We start from the raw sequence: 15,169 nt of genomic DNA, 5'->3' as shown, positions 1-15,169 counted from the left end.
AAAGACACCAGCAAATAGTGTAGTCGTGTACATTACATCAAATCTAATTACTAATCTATATAACCCATACCATATTGTTTCAAAACTGCCATAGTGTCAAAGTTAGGGTCTCTAGGTTCTAGCTGCTTAACTACCCTAGCAGGAACTCCCGCAACTACAGTGTTTGGTGGAACGTCCTTGTTGACAACTGCACCAGCAGCCACAATGCTGCCATCACCTACTGTCACCCCACCAAGAATGGTACAGCTTCCACATAACCAGACCCCGTTACCCACCGTCACAGGCAAGGCATTTTCCAATTGATCATAGCGCAAAGTGGGATCCACTGGGTGTGTTGGGGTAAGGATAGATACATTGGGACCACACTTGACATTATTACCAATTCTGACTATGGAAACATCCAAAATTGTCAAATTGTAATTGGAATAGAAATTATCACCCAAATAAGTGTTAAACCCATAATCAAAATAGATTGGATATTCCATAAATGCATTTTTGCCAACATGTCCAATGAAACTTTCTAAATGTTTGTATTTTGCATCAAGAAATTCTTGGGTTGTTTTATAATCTCTAGTTCTGAAACTGCCGTAGTCCAACATGTAGTCTCTGCAAGACATACGTGTTGTTTCCAATTCTTTTTGTAAACAGTTGTAGAGCATACCACTGATCATTCGTTCATAGTTTTCCCATGCACCTCCGTCTTTTTCGGTGAATGGTAAATGGTTAAGGTTGTCACGGGCAAATTTGATTAGTTCTTGGTTCTTTTCTGCTCTGACATTCGTTTGCTTGACGAAATCTTCTTTGTCTTTGAAGGTGGGCATGTTTGGTAAAGTTTTGTATATGGAGTATGTCGGAGGTGGTGGGTGAAAAATCTTGTACGAGTTGGGGGTACTCAGATTTTGTCCGGATTTATATACTGATGATTTTTCTTCTCGTCGGGGTGGTGGTGATGGTGGCGGGGTGAAGCTACACATATCTATCTGGAAAAATTCTCGGTGGAATACAAACCTTATTCGTGGGGCATTTTTCTCCTCCTCGACAGGTAAACTAAAAAAAAGCACAAAACAAGTTACTTTTGAAAAAGGTTAGTTATCCGAATCAACTAGTTATTCGTTTTAAAGATTGTTCAGCATAACCATAACCTCACTCTTTCAAGCCTTAATTTGATTTCTATATGACGAGTAAGCCAACAGAGTGCTGTGTTTGGTAGCGCCTGAGAGTATTAAACATTTCCTTAATTCCTAGCAATACAATCAACAATTTCTTGATTTGCAGACAGAGTAGCTTTGATTTATACGGGAATAAAGTATAGTTATATGCGCTGAGGTACAAATTGATTCATTTTAGTCAACTTAATGGCTTGATTGAAATATAGAAAACTTCAAAACGTTTGACTTCAAAGACTCTTGGCAAATTATCAAAACTAGTATCCTATTGTCATGCCTCAAGGGTTCTTATTTCCTTTGTTTTGTTGTTGCTGGTGGTATTGTCGAATAAACTTTATAAAATGGATCAAAAGCGGGATTCAAATACTTACTCTTTGTGTCTTTTGCCTATACCAAACACATATAAACTAGTCAAAACTATTTACAGATGAAAAATGGATCAGAACACACCGATCCATGTGTATCCATGTCTACGTTTGTGTGTGAAAATGAAATTTTCTTACCTAGTCCAAAGCTAAACTACATTGTCAATTCCTACTGATAATATATGGGATTGGAGTATAATAATTGGTAACACAATCAAACAATGTTCATTTCAAAGGTACAAAGTAGTTGTGGGAGAAGTTATGATACAAAGTGTTTTCCTAGACTAAATCCAGACTCATAATTACATAATATTGTAAATTCTTAAAATGCCTTTGTGATTTTCTTACAAAGATAGTAAATTTTAGTTCCATACTATGGTTAAGGGAAAAGCAGTATGATGTTTGCAGATTGTCTAAACAAGATGTTGTCAAATTTATCATATTTTGTGTCGCTTTACTATGAAAATTGAGGGTACTAAGCACACACACACGGAAAATTTAAATTATGTACCAATAGTGATCAAAGCTGTTTTGCTTGAATAAATCACATGGTTAATCTGCAAGTCAAACAACAATAGTAGAAATTGTGTTCGACAAAAAATCAGAATAGAACGAAGACAATGAGGAAAAAGCTACACTGAGATACCGTCTAAACTTTGTCTCATTCTTACAACAGCAGTAGAGTCAGGGAACGAAGGAAAGTCAAATAATCCGTGAATCTGGTTTACAATAACTCTCTCGGTGATTATAGTATTACCCTTTCGTCAGAACAGATTTCAGGTCCAAGCATTTTAGGATTCTAATGGTGAGAAGCCATTGATTGCTGTAGTTGTAGAGATAGTTGGAACTAAAGCAATTAATTGTATATCACGTGATAACCACTATATCCTCACCAATAAGAAGACTCAACTCTTATCGAAATATTTTGTAAGTTACACGACTTTTGACCCCATGTTGAAAAGAATGTTTGACAAAAAAAAAACAGTTTATTTGGTAGAATTTTCTTCTTATGTCTAGATGTTGATAAAAATTGCCACCGAGTTTGTGAAACCCTGGTGGAAGTACTATATATTCGAGTAAGCCCTAATGGGGTTTGGAATGCTGTTAAATTTTTATGATAAGGGGATCTGAAAGTACGCATTCGATATGTCTAGGTTGTGAGACAGTTATTTATTTACCCTTTTAAACCTACTAATAGACTTACCATAGCGAGTCAATTCTTTAGAAATTGACAATGTTTTAGTATAATATTTATAATATAAGTTTTTTATTGTTATTTATTATTCAAGAGAAGAATTACTGATGTGTAGAAATGTTCAACTGTACTCAAAAAGGTGGTTGCCTCATATCTCTGTTTGATTTCTACAAATAGAAGATAGACCTGATAGTGGGGTACAATACATCGCATAACGAATACTCTTGCTCGTAATACTATCATTCAATTAACAATCAAACTGGATTGATTGATGGCCTGCATATTCAGTAAGTAAAGAAAAGTATGCTTCTATGAGGAAAGTTATTTGTCTGTCTAATCCGGGCCACACTATTTTTGGCGATAAAGTAGAACACCTGGAAAAAAAAACTTATCTTCATTAACCCTCCTTTCTCTTATCCCATATACATAATATAATTAATTATTTCACATTCAACAATGGCAGTAACATTGCATTGTTTGGCTGATATTTGTTTAATACCAGTATGTATGACTCATCTTCACAATTGTGCGCATGTTGATGAATTCTACCACATAATCACATTTACCAATTACATATAACATTAAACCTTCCCCAAAGTTCCAAATTACTAATTTCAAATTTATTTTTTTTTTAGATTGGTACCAATTCTAGTTCAGTATCTGATGAAATTACCGCTATCACTAAACTAGCCCGTGACTCACCCCTTGAAACCACGTTACATTCTGCAGGAACCACAATTGCTGGACCTTGGGATCAAGTAATGGATTTGATTGGACAAATGCATCAATTGTTGCATGAAAAACATGGAGTTGTTAGAATCCAAAGTGACATTAGAGTTGGGACTCGAGTTGATAAACCCAATCAATTACCACAAGATAAAATCAATGTTGTACAACGTAAGTTGGCACAACAAGAAAAACAATTCTAGGAGGAACGAAAGGGAAAGACTTACGAGTAAGTCAGAAGGAGTTTATTTAAACGAATAATGATATTATTATCAATATTACGGCGTTGTTGATAGTTTGTAGTTACATGTATGCGTATACAAAAAATATAAACCCCTACATTAAACACTACATCAAAAATTTGTAAGCTAACTTAGTAAAACTGTTTATTATACAACTGTTGCTGCTGTTGTTGCTGCTGCTGTTGTATGCTAAGTGAAGATGTGGGAATTGTAGATGGGATAGTTGGTGGAGGAGGTAATGAAGATTGCTGCTGGTACTGATGATGATGGATGAGTGGATGTTGCTGATGGTTATGATGATGCTGGTTTGAATGCAATGAATGTTGTTCTTGAGAAAAAGATGTACCACCAAGGGCAGATGACACAATATTTTTATTCATAGTATTGACGTTATTGGATAACGCTTGTGATGGAGGTGGGGGTGTCGTTGAGGAAATCTTGGTAGCACCAGATCCAGTATTCTGATTTGGCATCAATTGGCTTTGATAATTTTTATATTGAGGATCGATATATTTAACCTCTTGTTGGTTATTATTAGTATTAGTGATGGAATCAGAATCAGGAGGTGAATGGTTAGCAGAAGCTCTCTTTTTACGTTGTTGTTCACGTTGTTCAATTGTTTTCTCAGTCAATTTCTTTTCCTTTTGGGACTCAATAATGGTTTCCTCATTAACTCCAAAGCTAGCAGGATTCAACCAAAACAATTGTCGAATCATTTCTCGACATTCATAATCGGTGAAATTTTTATTTGTCAGTTTATTCAATTCACAACATATAAATCTCCATTTTTCTATTTCTCCAGCATCTAATAATTGATTCAAAAATAATTTATCAGTATTATCCCATGCACTCGAATTGTTATTTCCTTGCTGTCCAACAATAACTTGAAATCGATTCCGTGCCGCTAAATATGATCCAACACCAGTGATTTCGGCAATTTCAACCCATGATTTCCCCTTTTTCTTCAAATTCACGATCATGTCATCTTGTTCCGGAGTGAATTTTGATTTTCTTTTGGCTCGTTTTGATGTCAAATTGACCGTTACATCAGGTCTTACTGGAGCACGTGATAACGGCGGTGCTGGTAACACCTGTTGAAGTCTCTCAGGAAGATTAGCATATATCACATTTACTGGGGCTGAAACAGACAATTTGTTGTTATTGTTGGTGGTTGTCATAGTGGTTGTGGAAGTGCTATTAGCAACTGATGTCATACCTGTATCAGCATTTCGGGCAGGGCCAGTACCAGTACTGCCCAGTGTGATTGCTGATTGTTTCTTGGCCCCGGTTGACCTGCCACTGCCACTAACTTGCCTGCTACCTCTTGGTTTAGAAAAGCTCGTTTGCAGTCTACTTCTATTTGATCTTGGTTGTGTTGCTTGTGGTTGTGGTTGTGGCTGACTATGTGATATTGGTTGAGCCAGCTGTAACTGAGGTTGGGTTGAATAATTGTAGTAAGAAATATTTGGTTGAGCAGTTGTTTGCGTTTGACTGGGAGAAATAGTTTGGTTCATAATTAAATAATTAGGTATGGTGTTATCAAAGAACTGCATATTATTTGGCTGCGGTTGCATTTGCTGGTATTGTTGCTGCTGCTGTTGTTGTTGTTGCAGCTGTTGTTGATTGTAATGATGAGGTGGAACTACATTATTTGTCGTTGCTGACGAAGAAGACGGTTGTTGGGTTTGAAGAGGTGGCATGGCATAAAGCATTTGTTGAGGCTGGGTTTGGGTAAATGCTGGAGGAATATTCATCAAGAAAGGCTGTTGTTGCTGTTGCTGCGAAGTTTGCGACTGTGGTTGCCCTTGTTGTGATTGTTGCATCATTGATGAAGCGTAGTACCTCAGCTGTGGTACCGATAGCAGCATTTGATGGGTATCAAATATAACGTCTTCTTTAGGGGGTTGAAATTGAAAACTAGACAAATTCTGAGCATTCGCCGGATTGGAATTAGAATTGAATGAACTCATGTATAGTAAGCACCAATGTATCTTTTTAAAAATCAAATATAAATGTTTGTATTATTATTTGTGTCGGATTTTGAACTTTAAACAAGAATAAAATCAATGTTGATTGATTGGTTATTTGAGTCTAATGGTTCGATGCTTTGAGAAATTTGGTATCACCTTCTAAACTGATCTTTCTTGTATCTTGTATGACGTTTATCGTTAAAGTAAAATGATGATAATGTATCAGTATTGATATTATTCAGCTATCATAAAACTTGGAACCAAAGCTGACAATTATAAAGAAAGTTAAAATAATAATTTTGAAAGAAATAGAATTGAAAGTTATAATTTAAGATAAAATTAGACTTTTGACAATAATGAATATAAATTTCTTTCGGTTTGATAGTTTAAGTTCTAAATTCTAATCTTTCTTTTTTGCTTTCGGCCTTTCTTAGTAATTATTTCTTTAATAGTAATAATAATAATATTAATTCTGATTGACCAATTGGTTGTAATTAAGATAAACTTGCTAATCGATTGTGTGTGTGTGTATCTGTGTATCTGAATGAGTGTGTGTATGTGGGATTTTTTTTCTTTTCCGCCGCTGAATCTTCTAAAAACGGAATTAAACAACTATAAGGTAAAATGGGCCCCCGACAAAGAAAAAAAATAAATGAAATCGAATATCAAGAGCTAAAGATATGGGAGTAATTCAAGGGGACTTTGAAGAAAAAGTGAAAGGAATCTAAACCAAATATGTATAAGGGGGAGGATATTGATTATTATATATTTGATTGAAACTGAATAATTTTTTTTTGTATCCCAATTCTCGAGGTGATTATCTGGTTGGGGTTTTTTTATAAAATTTTAGTTAGTAGAGGGGGGGGATAAACTAGGAGGAGTATATAGGAGGTCCAATTTTGATTATGTGAAAATTATCTCCAAATGCAAGATACAATAAATATAATGGATTATCTCAATTGGTAACGCTTTCAAAAGGCAATAATATATAATATTCACAATCACCAAAATGTTGAAAACCAAAAAAAAAAAATCAAAACAAATTATACCACTGAAACCAACAGTTATAATATTTTTTGGTATTATTTGTAGTAAGTTTGAATATTATTAAAATTAATAATAATAATAAAAAAAAAAACTAACACTCGCCAAATGGTTCAATAATAATTGTGAAGTTTTCCAGTCACAAGTAGGATCCTTTTATTGTTTTTTGATTCTAAATGGGAGGTGGGAAAGTAAATAATGGTTGTGTTAAAAACGAAATGCCCAAATTAAATGCAAATGCAAATGTGTGATGATTAATGAATAAAGTTATGAATTCACAAAGGGATTTGTCCTTTTACAAGTAGAAGATATTTGGTAGCAAAGATAATCAAAACAATAGAAAGAACAAAAAAAATAGGTGTAAAATAATAAATTTACAATATTAAAGTGAAAATAAAGTGGCAGTACATGCACATTTATATATATGTATGTATCTATCTGTTAATATGTAATGGACTAGAGTGAGAGAATGGGTGAGATGTTAATGATGATGAGAATGAAAAATGGGATGGAATGAGGTGGGGAGTTGTGACTTATTCGGAAATATATCCTATTCAAATTTATTACAAATTAATTTCTCTTTTGCCACAAAAAGAACAAAATAAAAAAAAAAAGAAATAAAGGAAAAAGGAAAAACAATTAACCACCACAACCAACAAGAATAAGCCTTGGGAGACAACAAATCAATGAATTACGTGGTATAGATTAGTCAATGCTGCATACATATGTAAAATTGTTTGCACAAAATAAAAAAGCAAGACGTGTTCAAATGCACACCTAAACTTGCATAAACTTGCATGCAACTGAACTGATACGTACATGATTGTGCATGTACTAAAGCATACGTAAACCCCCAAATACACAAAAGCAAAAGTGGCAAGGTTTTCTATTTCCACAACTGTTTTCTTGTTGAAATTTGAAATGATAAAAAAAACTCAGATGTTGGTCACCTAGAAATAAAACAACAAAGTCTATAGTAAAATTAAGAACATAACAGTATGAACAAAGTAATTAAAATAGTTTAAAACAAAGAGATAGAAACACAAACGAAGAAGTACAGAAAAATAACTTTATTTCTTCAAGTTAAAATATTGACTTCTTTTTTTTTTTTCGTTTTTGCATTTCATCTTTAAGTTTTGTCTTTAAACTTCAATTTATTTCTTTTTAGAATTTTGTTTCTTTGTGTGAAGTTCCTTGTGTGTCCTACAAGTGTTGACCATCTGCTAATCTTAAAAAGGTGATAGGCAGAGTAAACCCAATTTAGACCAAGAGTTAACGACCCATTTTCCCTAGAGAGAAAAGGAAAATAAGACGAGAAGTGACAAGACAAGAACTAAGAAAATCAATTTGTGGATCATTAATCTCTGTGTGTATTGTACTTGTAAACTAAAACTCTAGCCTCTTCGTGTGTTTATTCTTTTAACTGGTTGCAGCTAAAGGAGAGCAAAATTGCAAAAATAAGAGAAAGTGATACAAAAACACGTACACAATAGATTCTGGAACACAAATTTTTGATTTTTTGGTTGTACGCACACACACATACATACATTGCACTATACTTTTGCAATTTGAAGATATTGTGAAAACCCTCGTCGTCAACTTTCATGAAACACTTTGGGCCCTACCAGGAGTTTTCGGCTCCCTGACTTCCAGGTAACATTCTTTTTGGGGGTTATGAATGTGATAGACTATCTCAAAATTTAACATATAAAGAGAATAGCTATAAATAAGTATGCAGATATCTGTGGGTTTTCGCTAAGTTGGTTGTTTGGTTGGTTGTTTTGTTGTTATTTTCTCAGAGTAGCTACTGACTGACAAGTTAATTATTATATATCTTTGAATCCAACAAAATAGAACAAGAAAAGATAGAAATATAATAGTTGTTGTTATCATTTATGTTGATATTATTTTATAGATTGATTGTATCTATTAATCTACCTCTTTGGAGCCGCGTCAATGTTGTTCATGGATTCTGGTTATCTGTATTTACATTACTGATGCATTGGTTAAATACTACTCTTATCATACGTTTTGTGTTCTTTGATGCAATTCTGACCATCCTGAAATACACTCAGGATTGAAAAAAATAACTGATCCTTATTAATTCACAATCCTGTCTCCTTCTTTCTGCTTCAAATTTTTACGATCAAAAAAATATTCATTGTATTATTATTATTATTGATGGTATTTTAATTCAAATTACCATAGAAACACTCACAAGACATCAAAACTTCAAACCGCTAGAAACAGATAATTATACAATAACTTGAATAAAAATGTGAACAATATTCTTGGAAACCTAAAATGGGTTTCAGTAGATAATTAGGTGAGTCAAAACCCCTAATACCCCAAGACAATAGGAAAATGAGTCCAAACTGCAATTTTTGTGTTATCGATCCAACTAGCTTTCTGGTTAAGAGGACCACAATCTGTGACACTGTTTTAATGATAATAATATTATTATCCTTTCTTGTCATAAGGATCTCAAATATATTATTATTATTCCTTGTTTCTTTTGTTTTTCTTTCTTTTAGGAAATGTGGGTTAGTTTGGTCCGTTACTCGAACAATAAGTATTCCAAATATTATATATAGCATTCATGAAAAATAACGATAATAATAAACACCACATGATTTTAAAATAAAAATGACAAACCTAGAATTAAACTAGGACCAGTCATCAACAACAGCGAACACACCGTCATTTTGTGTCTATACAAGATAGGATATCAGGTATTTCAGAGTTTGTAGCTACTTTCAATCTCTCTCTGTGTGTGTATCTCTATTTCCATCTAGTTTTTGACAACATTACTAAACTAAGGCAATTCAGAAATCTTTTGTGGCTTATAGTTTTAGTCCAAGCAACTTAACTATGTTGTGTATCCTAGTAGATGTTGTATCCTTTTCACCAGTTAATCGGACTTCCATCTCTCTTTTGAACCAGTGTTTTCTTTGATATTATCATTGTCTACTATAGCTTTTCTTTGTGTCTGAATTGTTGTATCTCATCTACTAATTGATAACGTTTTCAAACACACAACGAAACGAGTAATGATAAGTATCGCTTATAATTACTGTTTTTGAAGTATTTGTACGCCTAAATTAGTAAAACAAATTTTTTATGTCAAGCGGGTAAAAATAGAAAGAAACGGAAAAAAACAAAACCAACATGATACACTTTAGTTTTGACTTTACGAAGACTTTCAAGTCCCTATACTATGGTTGGGCTCTTTCAATAATTTGCACAACCTGAAATTTGACTAATCACTTGGGTTATGTTACTTTATTTGGATTTGTAATAGTGCCACCATCACCCTGTCAATACTATATAGGCTCATTCATGCATAAATGTTAAGTCTAATTCCTGTTTTTGAATTTTAGTTTCTTATCCGCTTCAAATCTAAAAATTACCCTCTGTTCGGTCACGCCCGCCCTAGTTCTCTCCCCGGAAATGTTGAATAGCTTAACTGTAAATGTACATTGGGTTAATTTATGGATAATGGTAATTCTTGAGCTTATTATTATTGATGGATTAAATTAGTCGGAAAATTGATAATCTGAAAATTTCAAAATCAAATTTCGTTTACAAATCTACAATAATAAAAAGTAACAAGTTCCTGAAGCAATGCAAAGTAAGAAAAAATATTGGGTAGGAGTATTATAATTATTATATCTTACTGCCTGTTTGTTTGTTTGTTTATTGGGTATTCCTCGTATTGTATTGCAATTTCGGCGTTGAAATCTCTTGACCTAATTATTTCGGCGAAGAATCTTTCCACTTAGAATTGACTAAATTTATAGATTTCGATATCCTCCTGTTTAAATTTCAGCTTAGTAAATTATGCAATTCCAAGTTTATGCAGTATCTGGCATCATGGTAGTTGTTGCCTTTGCTCATGAAATTGTACCTTCAATTTTAGCAACATTGACAAAGTAGTTCTTAACTCTGATTCCATACAATCCCAAGTAAAAACGAACCCCGGAGAACAATACATCGTTACCAAATAAGGAGTAAGCACAAACTTGAAATTCTTTAGTTTCATGTACCATACATTACCTCATTCGATTTAAAAAAAACTAAAAACAAGGTCATTTTGCTTGCTTGTATCTTGAAATACCACTCGACAAAAAACCAACAAATCAGAACCTTTATTCTCGATAGTGCTGTAGATTAGCCGAGCTTTGAAAAGATTACTGTTTGTGGACTATTATTCTTATTATTTGTGTATTGTTGGTGGGCAAATTTGTCAACTTCTAGCGATACTAGGCGAGAATTACACCCAAAAAAAATTTTATAATATTGCAGTTACGATTTCTAGAGGATAGATATTAAATAACGGTTCCCCTAATTCCTTCTAATAAGCTTCAAAGGTGCAAGGGGGTAACAAATCATCAAAAATAAAATAAAATATACATGTTTCAGGTTAAATTAAAACCCTAAGTGGTCTAGTTATAATAATAATAGCGTTTATTATTATTCTAGCTAAAGGGGGAGTCAGTCAGATGAGGTAGAGAACTACAGCGGCAATAGTGGTGGCCTTTGGTGGCTGAGTTTTAAAACACAAATTTAGCTATTTCGGTTTCTGTTGTTTTTATACAATTGAATAATACCATTTTTGACGATCATGTATTTAAAAATTCTGAAAATCGACACCGAGCTTGAATTTTGAATTATATTATTAGAATAAATGACCTCGGATAAGCAGGAAACATTGACCAAGAACAATGTGAAAAATTCTTGTGGGTTGATGTGTGCAATGTGTCTGTCTTCTCTTTTTTTTTTTCTTATTATTCAATTATGTGGAAATATGACATGGTTCTTGCATGGTTTTTTAGTGAAGGAAATAGAAAAATGATTTGAAAAGAAAAAAACAAAGTACAAATATAAACAATTAGAGTTGGTGAACTGTACAATGTATTAATTTACTATTAAATTATTCTAAGCAATCATACATTGTGTTACAAAGACAAAAAACTTTTCTTCTTCTTGTTGTTGTTGTTGTTCCTTATTGTTATATTTCTCATCGTTTAATACTTCAATTATCTATTGCTATCCCGGCCCTCCTTCTTTTTCTTCTTCTTTTTTTTTCTTTGTAAATTGATTTTTACAATAGCAGTCAAGGATCAGGTATTTTCTTGTTTGGTAGGGATCACTGGAAGCTCCATTGTTCAAGGTTATTTGTGTTGTGTTATACAGTGTGTGGAACTTCGTTTGATTCATGGGCCGACTGCTGGGGCCCCTTCCTCTTCTATTATTTCTACTTTTCCACTATTTTGTGATCTTATTGTTAGTGCAATTGACACTGTCGTCTTTTCTGACCCCGCTAAAACTTGCAGAGGTACATAACTGTATTGTAAAAGCATACTACCAAACAAGAAGGGTGTGTAATGAGTAGCGTTTACAAATTAGGAAAGTAGATATTTGCTCAAATTATCAGAAACTCTCTTACTGTTGGACTAAATTTGGTCGTTTTTTATCCCCAACCATTGGAGAAATAAACAGGATAAATATTTCCATACATCTTACTCCATCTTATCACCTTCTTGAATTTCCCAGCTTTGCATATTGTTTTGTGTAGGGATATTTTATGTTGGTATTTTATTTTCTTTTGTTAACAGGTGGTAGTCATCATAGACTGTCGATCTGGCAATGAAATGAAAGTGGTACTAACCATAACAAATGGTCCCGCCTTATAGATGTTGTTGTTGTTGTTGTTGTGATATTTTCACCCATAATATATTATTATTACAACATTATGCATTTGGTTAGGTGGCAGACCAATTGTCCATAATAAATAAGAACTGAATTAAAATAAATGAAAAAAATATCAATATTTTCACTCACTGCATATTTTATTACAAATTACAGGGTATAAATAATAATAATAATAATATGCGATATATTGGTGACAGTGATGAGGATTCGGATTAAATAGTTCTAAATAATAACAGGGGCATGATTTGCTGTGGTGTTGTTTGATATTTCAAATTTACGCTTGGATTAAGTTCTTGTCCATCTTGGCAGGTTTAACTAGATTATATTGATGAAACATGAAAAATAATTGATGGCAGTATGGTCGTTAATTAAAAGGGATATTTTTGTTTTTTAGCTCTAATTTCGCAACTTTTTTCTCTGAAAAATCTGACAGCTCTTGAAGTACTGCTGAATGATGTATAACCACAGCCAAACAAAACCGTGGAACACTATTGTATCATCTGGAAAAACTTTTGAATTACATTGTATTGTTCATGATTACTCAACTAGGTGTTGATTTAATGTAGGTTTGATAATTTTTGACTTCATATACGCAATCTCTTTTTTTTGGTCAAATATACCTTAAAAAGTGAATCTCCTCGTAACACTGACATTATAGTCGAATATCTTACTGGAATCTTAAAATTTACACTTATTTTAATACTGAGATGATAAATGACTATAAAATTTAATAGTAAATATATGAATAGTCATTATAAATAACAAACATGGTTTTGAAAAGTTTGAATACTCACTTTACTTAATACTTATGGATTTTAGAAAATCAACAATAAGCCATCATAGTATAGTGGTCATTATAAATCGTTGTGGTGTTTTAAGCACTGCGAACTACAATCCCGATTAGACCCAAGTTCGATTCTTGGTGATGGCATTTTTTTCTTAATTTTTTTCGAGTCAGTTTTTTTTGTATCAGGATTTATTTGAGAGTGGTTATCAATTTATGCACCCAACACTACAATGAATCTAGAAAGATATACATATATATTAATTACTAATTCTAATTTAATAAAAACAATCATAATATAAAATAAATAGAATTAAACAAAATTAAGGAATAGTTATGTTAAACATAATGATAAAAATGACATTATCACAAAACAAAATCCTGGAACCAGAATATCTAGAACAAACCAAATCAATGCCAGGTCAAAAAATTTTAAAAAAAGAATAAAATAAAATAAACAAGTAAAAAAAAAAAGGGGGACATATAATACCTGTGGTAGTCAATTGTTCTGATTAATATTGACTAACATCCAAACTATTTCTCTTCCTGTTTTGTCTTCTCTTTCTCATCTAAACACTCATCTGGATTTGATTAATCTTTCAAATCATTCTTAAGCCCATAATTTTATTCCAAAGAAAAACTAGTGGCATTCTTGTCAACTTAGGAGATATGAGTTCTTTTCAAAGTTTCAGTACTTCTATCCAACTCTTGTTCCTCCTTTGTACCAGATTTTCCCGATACATTACCTACAGTAGAAGTAGTAGGAATATTTTGGAAAACACGAGTAGGCTGTCTTTTCTCTTGACGATGTTCCCAAGGGAAAATTGGACTGTGACTGACTACTTCTTCTTCCTCTTCTTCTTCTTCTACCAATTCAGTGTCTTGTTCAATATCTTTTTTATCCCATGCATTCACAGTTTTACCAAATTTCAACTTTGTTGCTTCACCTCTAGGTAAATTCAACAATGTATATTTCAATGCAACATCATCTCCAATAAGCTTATTAAATTCGTCCCACCAATACTGATGAAAGTTGGCCAAATCACTTGCTAAGACATTTTCATAGTGCCAAGGTTTCACTTGACCAATAAAATGTAATACTTTAATATCCTTGAAAAATCTATTGAATGCTGGTAAATATTGATAATCTTGACGATAGTTAGGTGTCACGTTATATAAATAAGGTAACCTTATCCAATTCTCCAACTTGAAATATTCATTAAACAATCCTTGATCGCCTCCATCAAAAGTATTGTTTGGATCAACACTAAATTCCAATAATTGTTCAAATGTTTGTTTGTTAGGTTTCAATTTAAACACCCCGGAATTAAAAATATCTGGCCATCCAGAATCAGAAGCAGCACCAATTTGATTATCATCAACATCATAATCAATAAACAATCGATCTAAATTTTGTAATGGTAATACATCGGCATCAAGATAAACAATCGAATCATAATCTAATTGATTCCATAATAAAATCTTTGAATAACTAATTGATAATTCTTGACGTTGTAATTGTTCACTCAACTTCTGCAATGGAGATAAAATCAATTGATTATCGATAGGAATCAATTCATCATAAATTGACTCAATCAATTGTTTACTTTGTAATGAAATTGAACTGACATCTAATAAGATCAATAATTTATGTTTTGTGCCCAACTGTTTTAATCTGTTACCCAAAGTTAATACACCTGGTAAATAGGATTCCCCTATTAAAAGAGTGGCATAAGCAAAAGACATCTGATTGTAATGAATATATAAGTAGAAAAAGAAGTAGTGGAGATGTAGTTGTTGTATAGATTTGTTTATTTGAGTTAAAAAAAAATAATTGTAGTTAATGGGGAGATAATTGTTTTTTTATCTGTTTTTGTTTTAATTTGTAAATAATGGCTAGTAGCGAGGTTGAAGGTGAACTTGATTTGATTAATTAAGAACAAAAAAAAAAAAAGTAGACTA

General features: G+C 32.6%; 4 protein-coding genes and 1 non-coding gene across 5 annotated transcripts; 2 read left to right on the top strand and 3 right to left on the bottom strand. All coding sequences in view use genetic code 12, as the record gives it.

Moving 5' to 3' along the window:
* Positions 1-50: 50 nt before the first annotated feature.
* CAALFM_C306490WA (acetyltransferase) lies at positions 51-974 on the bottom strand (the record flags this gene model as incomplete). Its single annotated transcript, XM_711005.1, has 1 exon — positions 51-974. The coding sequence occupies one exon, from the start codon at positions 972-974 to the stop codon at positions 51-53; it is 924 nt and encodes a 307-aa protein (XP_716098.1).
* A 2,208-nt stretch (positions 975-3,182) lies between these two features.
* ECM15 (Ecm15p) lies at positions 3,183-3,655 on the top strand (the record flags this gene model as incomplete). Its single annotated transcript, XM_019475337.1, has 2 exons — positions 3,183-3,227; positions 3,362-3,655. The coding sequence occupies 2 exons, from the start codon at positions 3,183-3,185 to the stop codon at positions 3,653-3,655; spliced, it is 339 nt and encodes a 112-aa protein (XP_019330882.1).
* Positions 3,656-3,825: 170 nt separating this feature from the next.
* AAF1 (C2H2-type transcription factor AAF1) lies at positions 3,826-5,664 on the bottom strand (the record flags this gene model as incomplete). The annotated part of the gene is made up of 1 exon (XM_711004.1): positions 3,826-5,664. One exon carries the CDS (start codon positions 5,662-5,664, stop codon positions 3,826-3,828), a length of 1,839 nt encoding a protein of 612 aa, XP_716097.1.
* A 7,592-nt stretch (positions 5,665-13,256) lies between these two features.
* Positions 13,257-13,354, top strand: tH(GUG)3. The gene is made up of 2 exons: positions 13,257-13,293; positions 13,320-13,354. It is a non-coding gene; the product is annotated as a tRNA-His (tRNA).
* A 513-nt stretch (positions 13,355-13,867) lies between these two features.
* On the bottom strand, positions 13,868-14,953 carry GLG2 (Glg2p; the record flags this gene model as incomplete). Its single annotated transcript, XM_711002.1, has 1 exon — positions 13,868-14,953. The coding sequence occupies one exon, from the start codon at positions 14,951-14,953 to the stop codon at positions 13,868-13,870; it is 1,086 nt and encodes a 361-aa protein (XP_716095.1).
* Between the last annotated feature and the right edge of the window lie 216 nt (positions 14,954-15,169).

Source organism: Candida albicans, chromosome 3 (genome assembly GCF_000182965.3).
Source record: "Candida albicans SC5314 chromosome 3, complete sequence".
Classification (NCBI taxonomy): domain Eukaryota; kingdom Fungi; phylum Ascomycota; class Pichiomycetes; order Serinales; family Debaryomycetaceae; genus Candida; species Candida albicans.
This window is presented reverse-complemented; position numbering and strand designations above follow the sequence as displayed.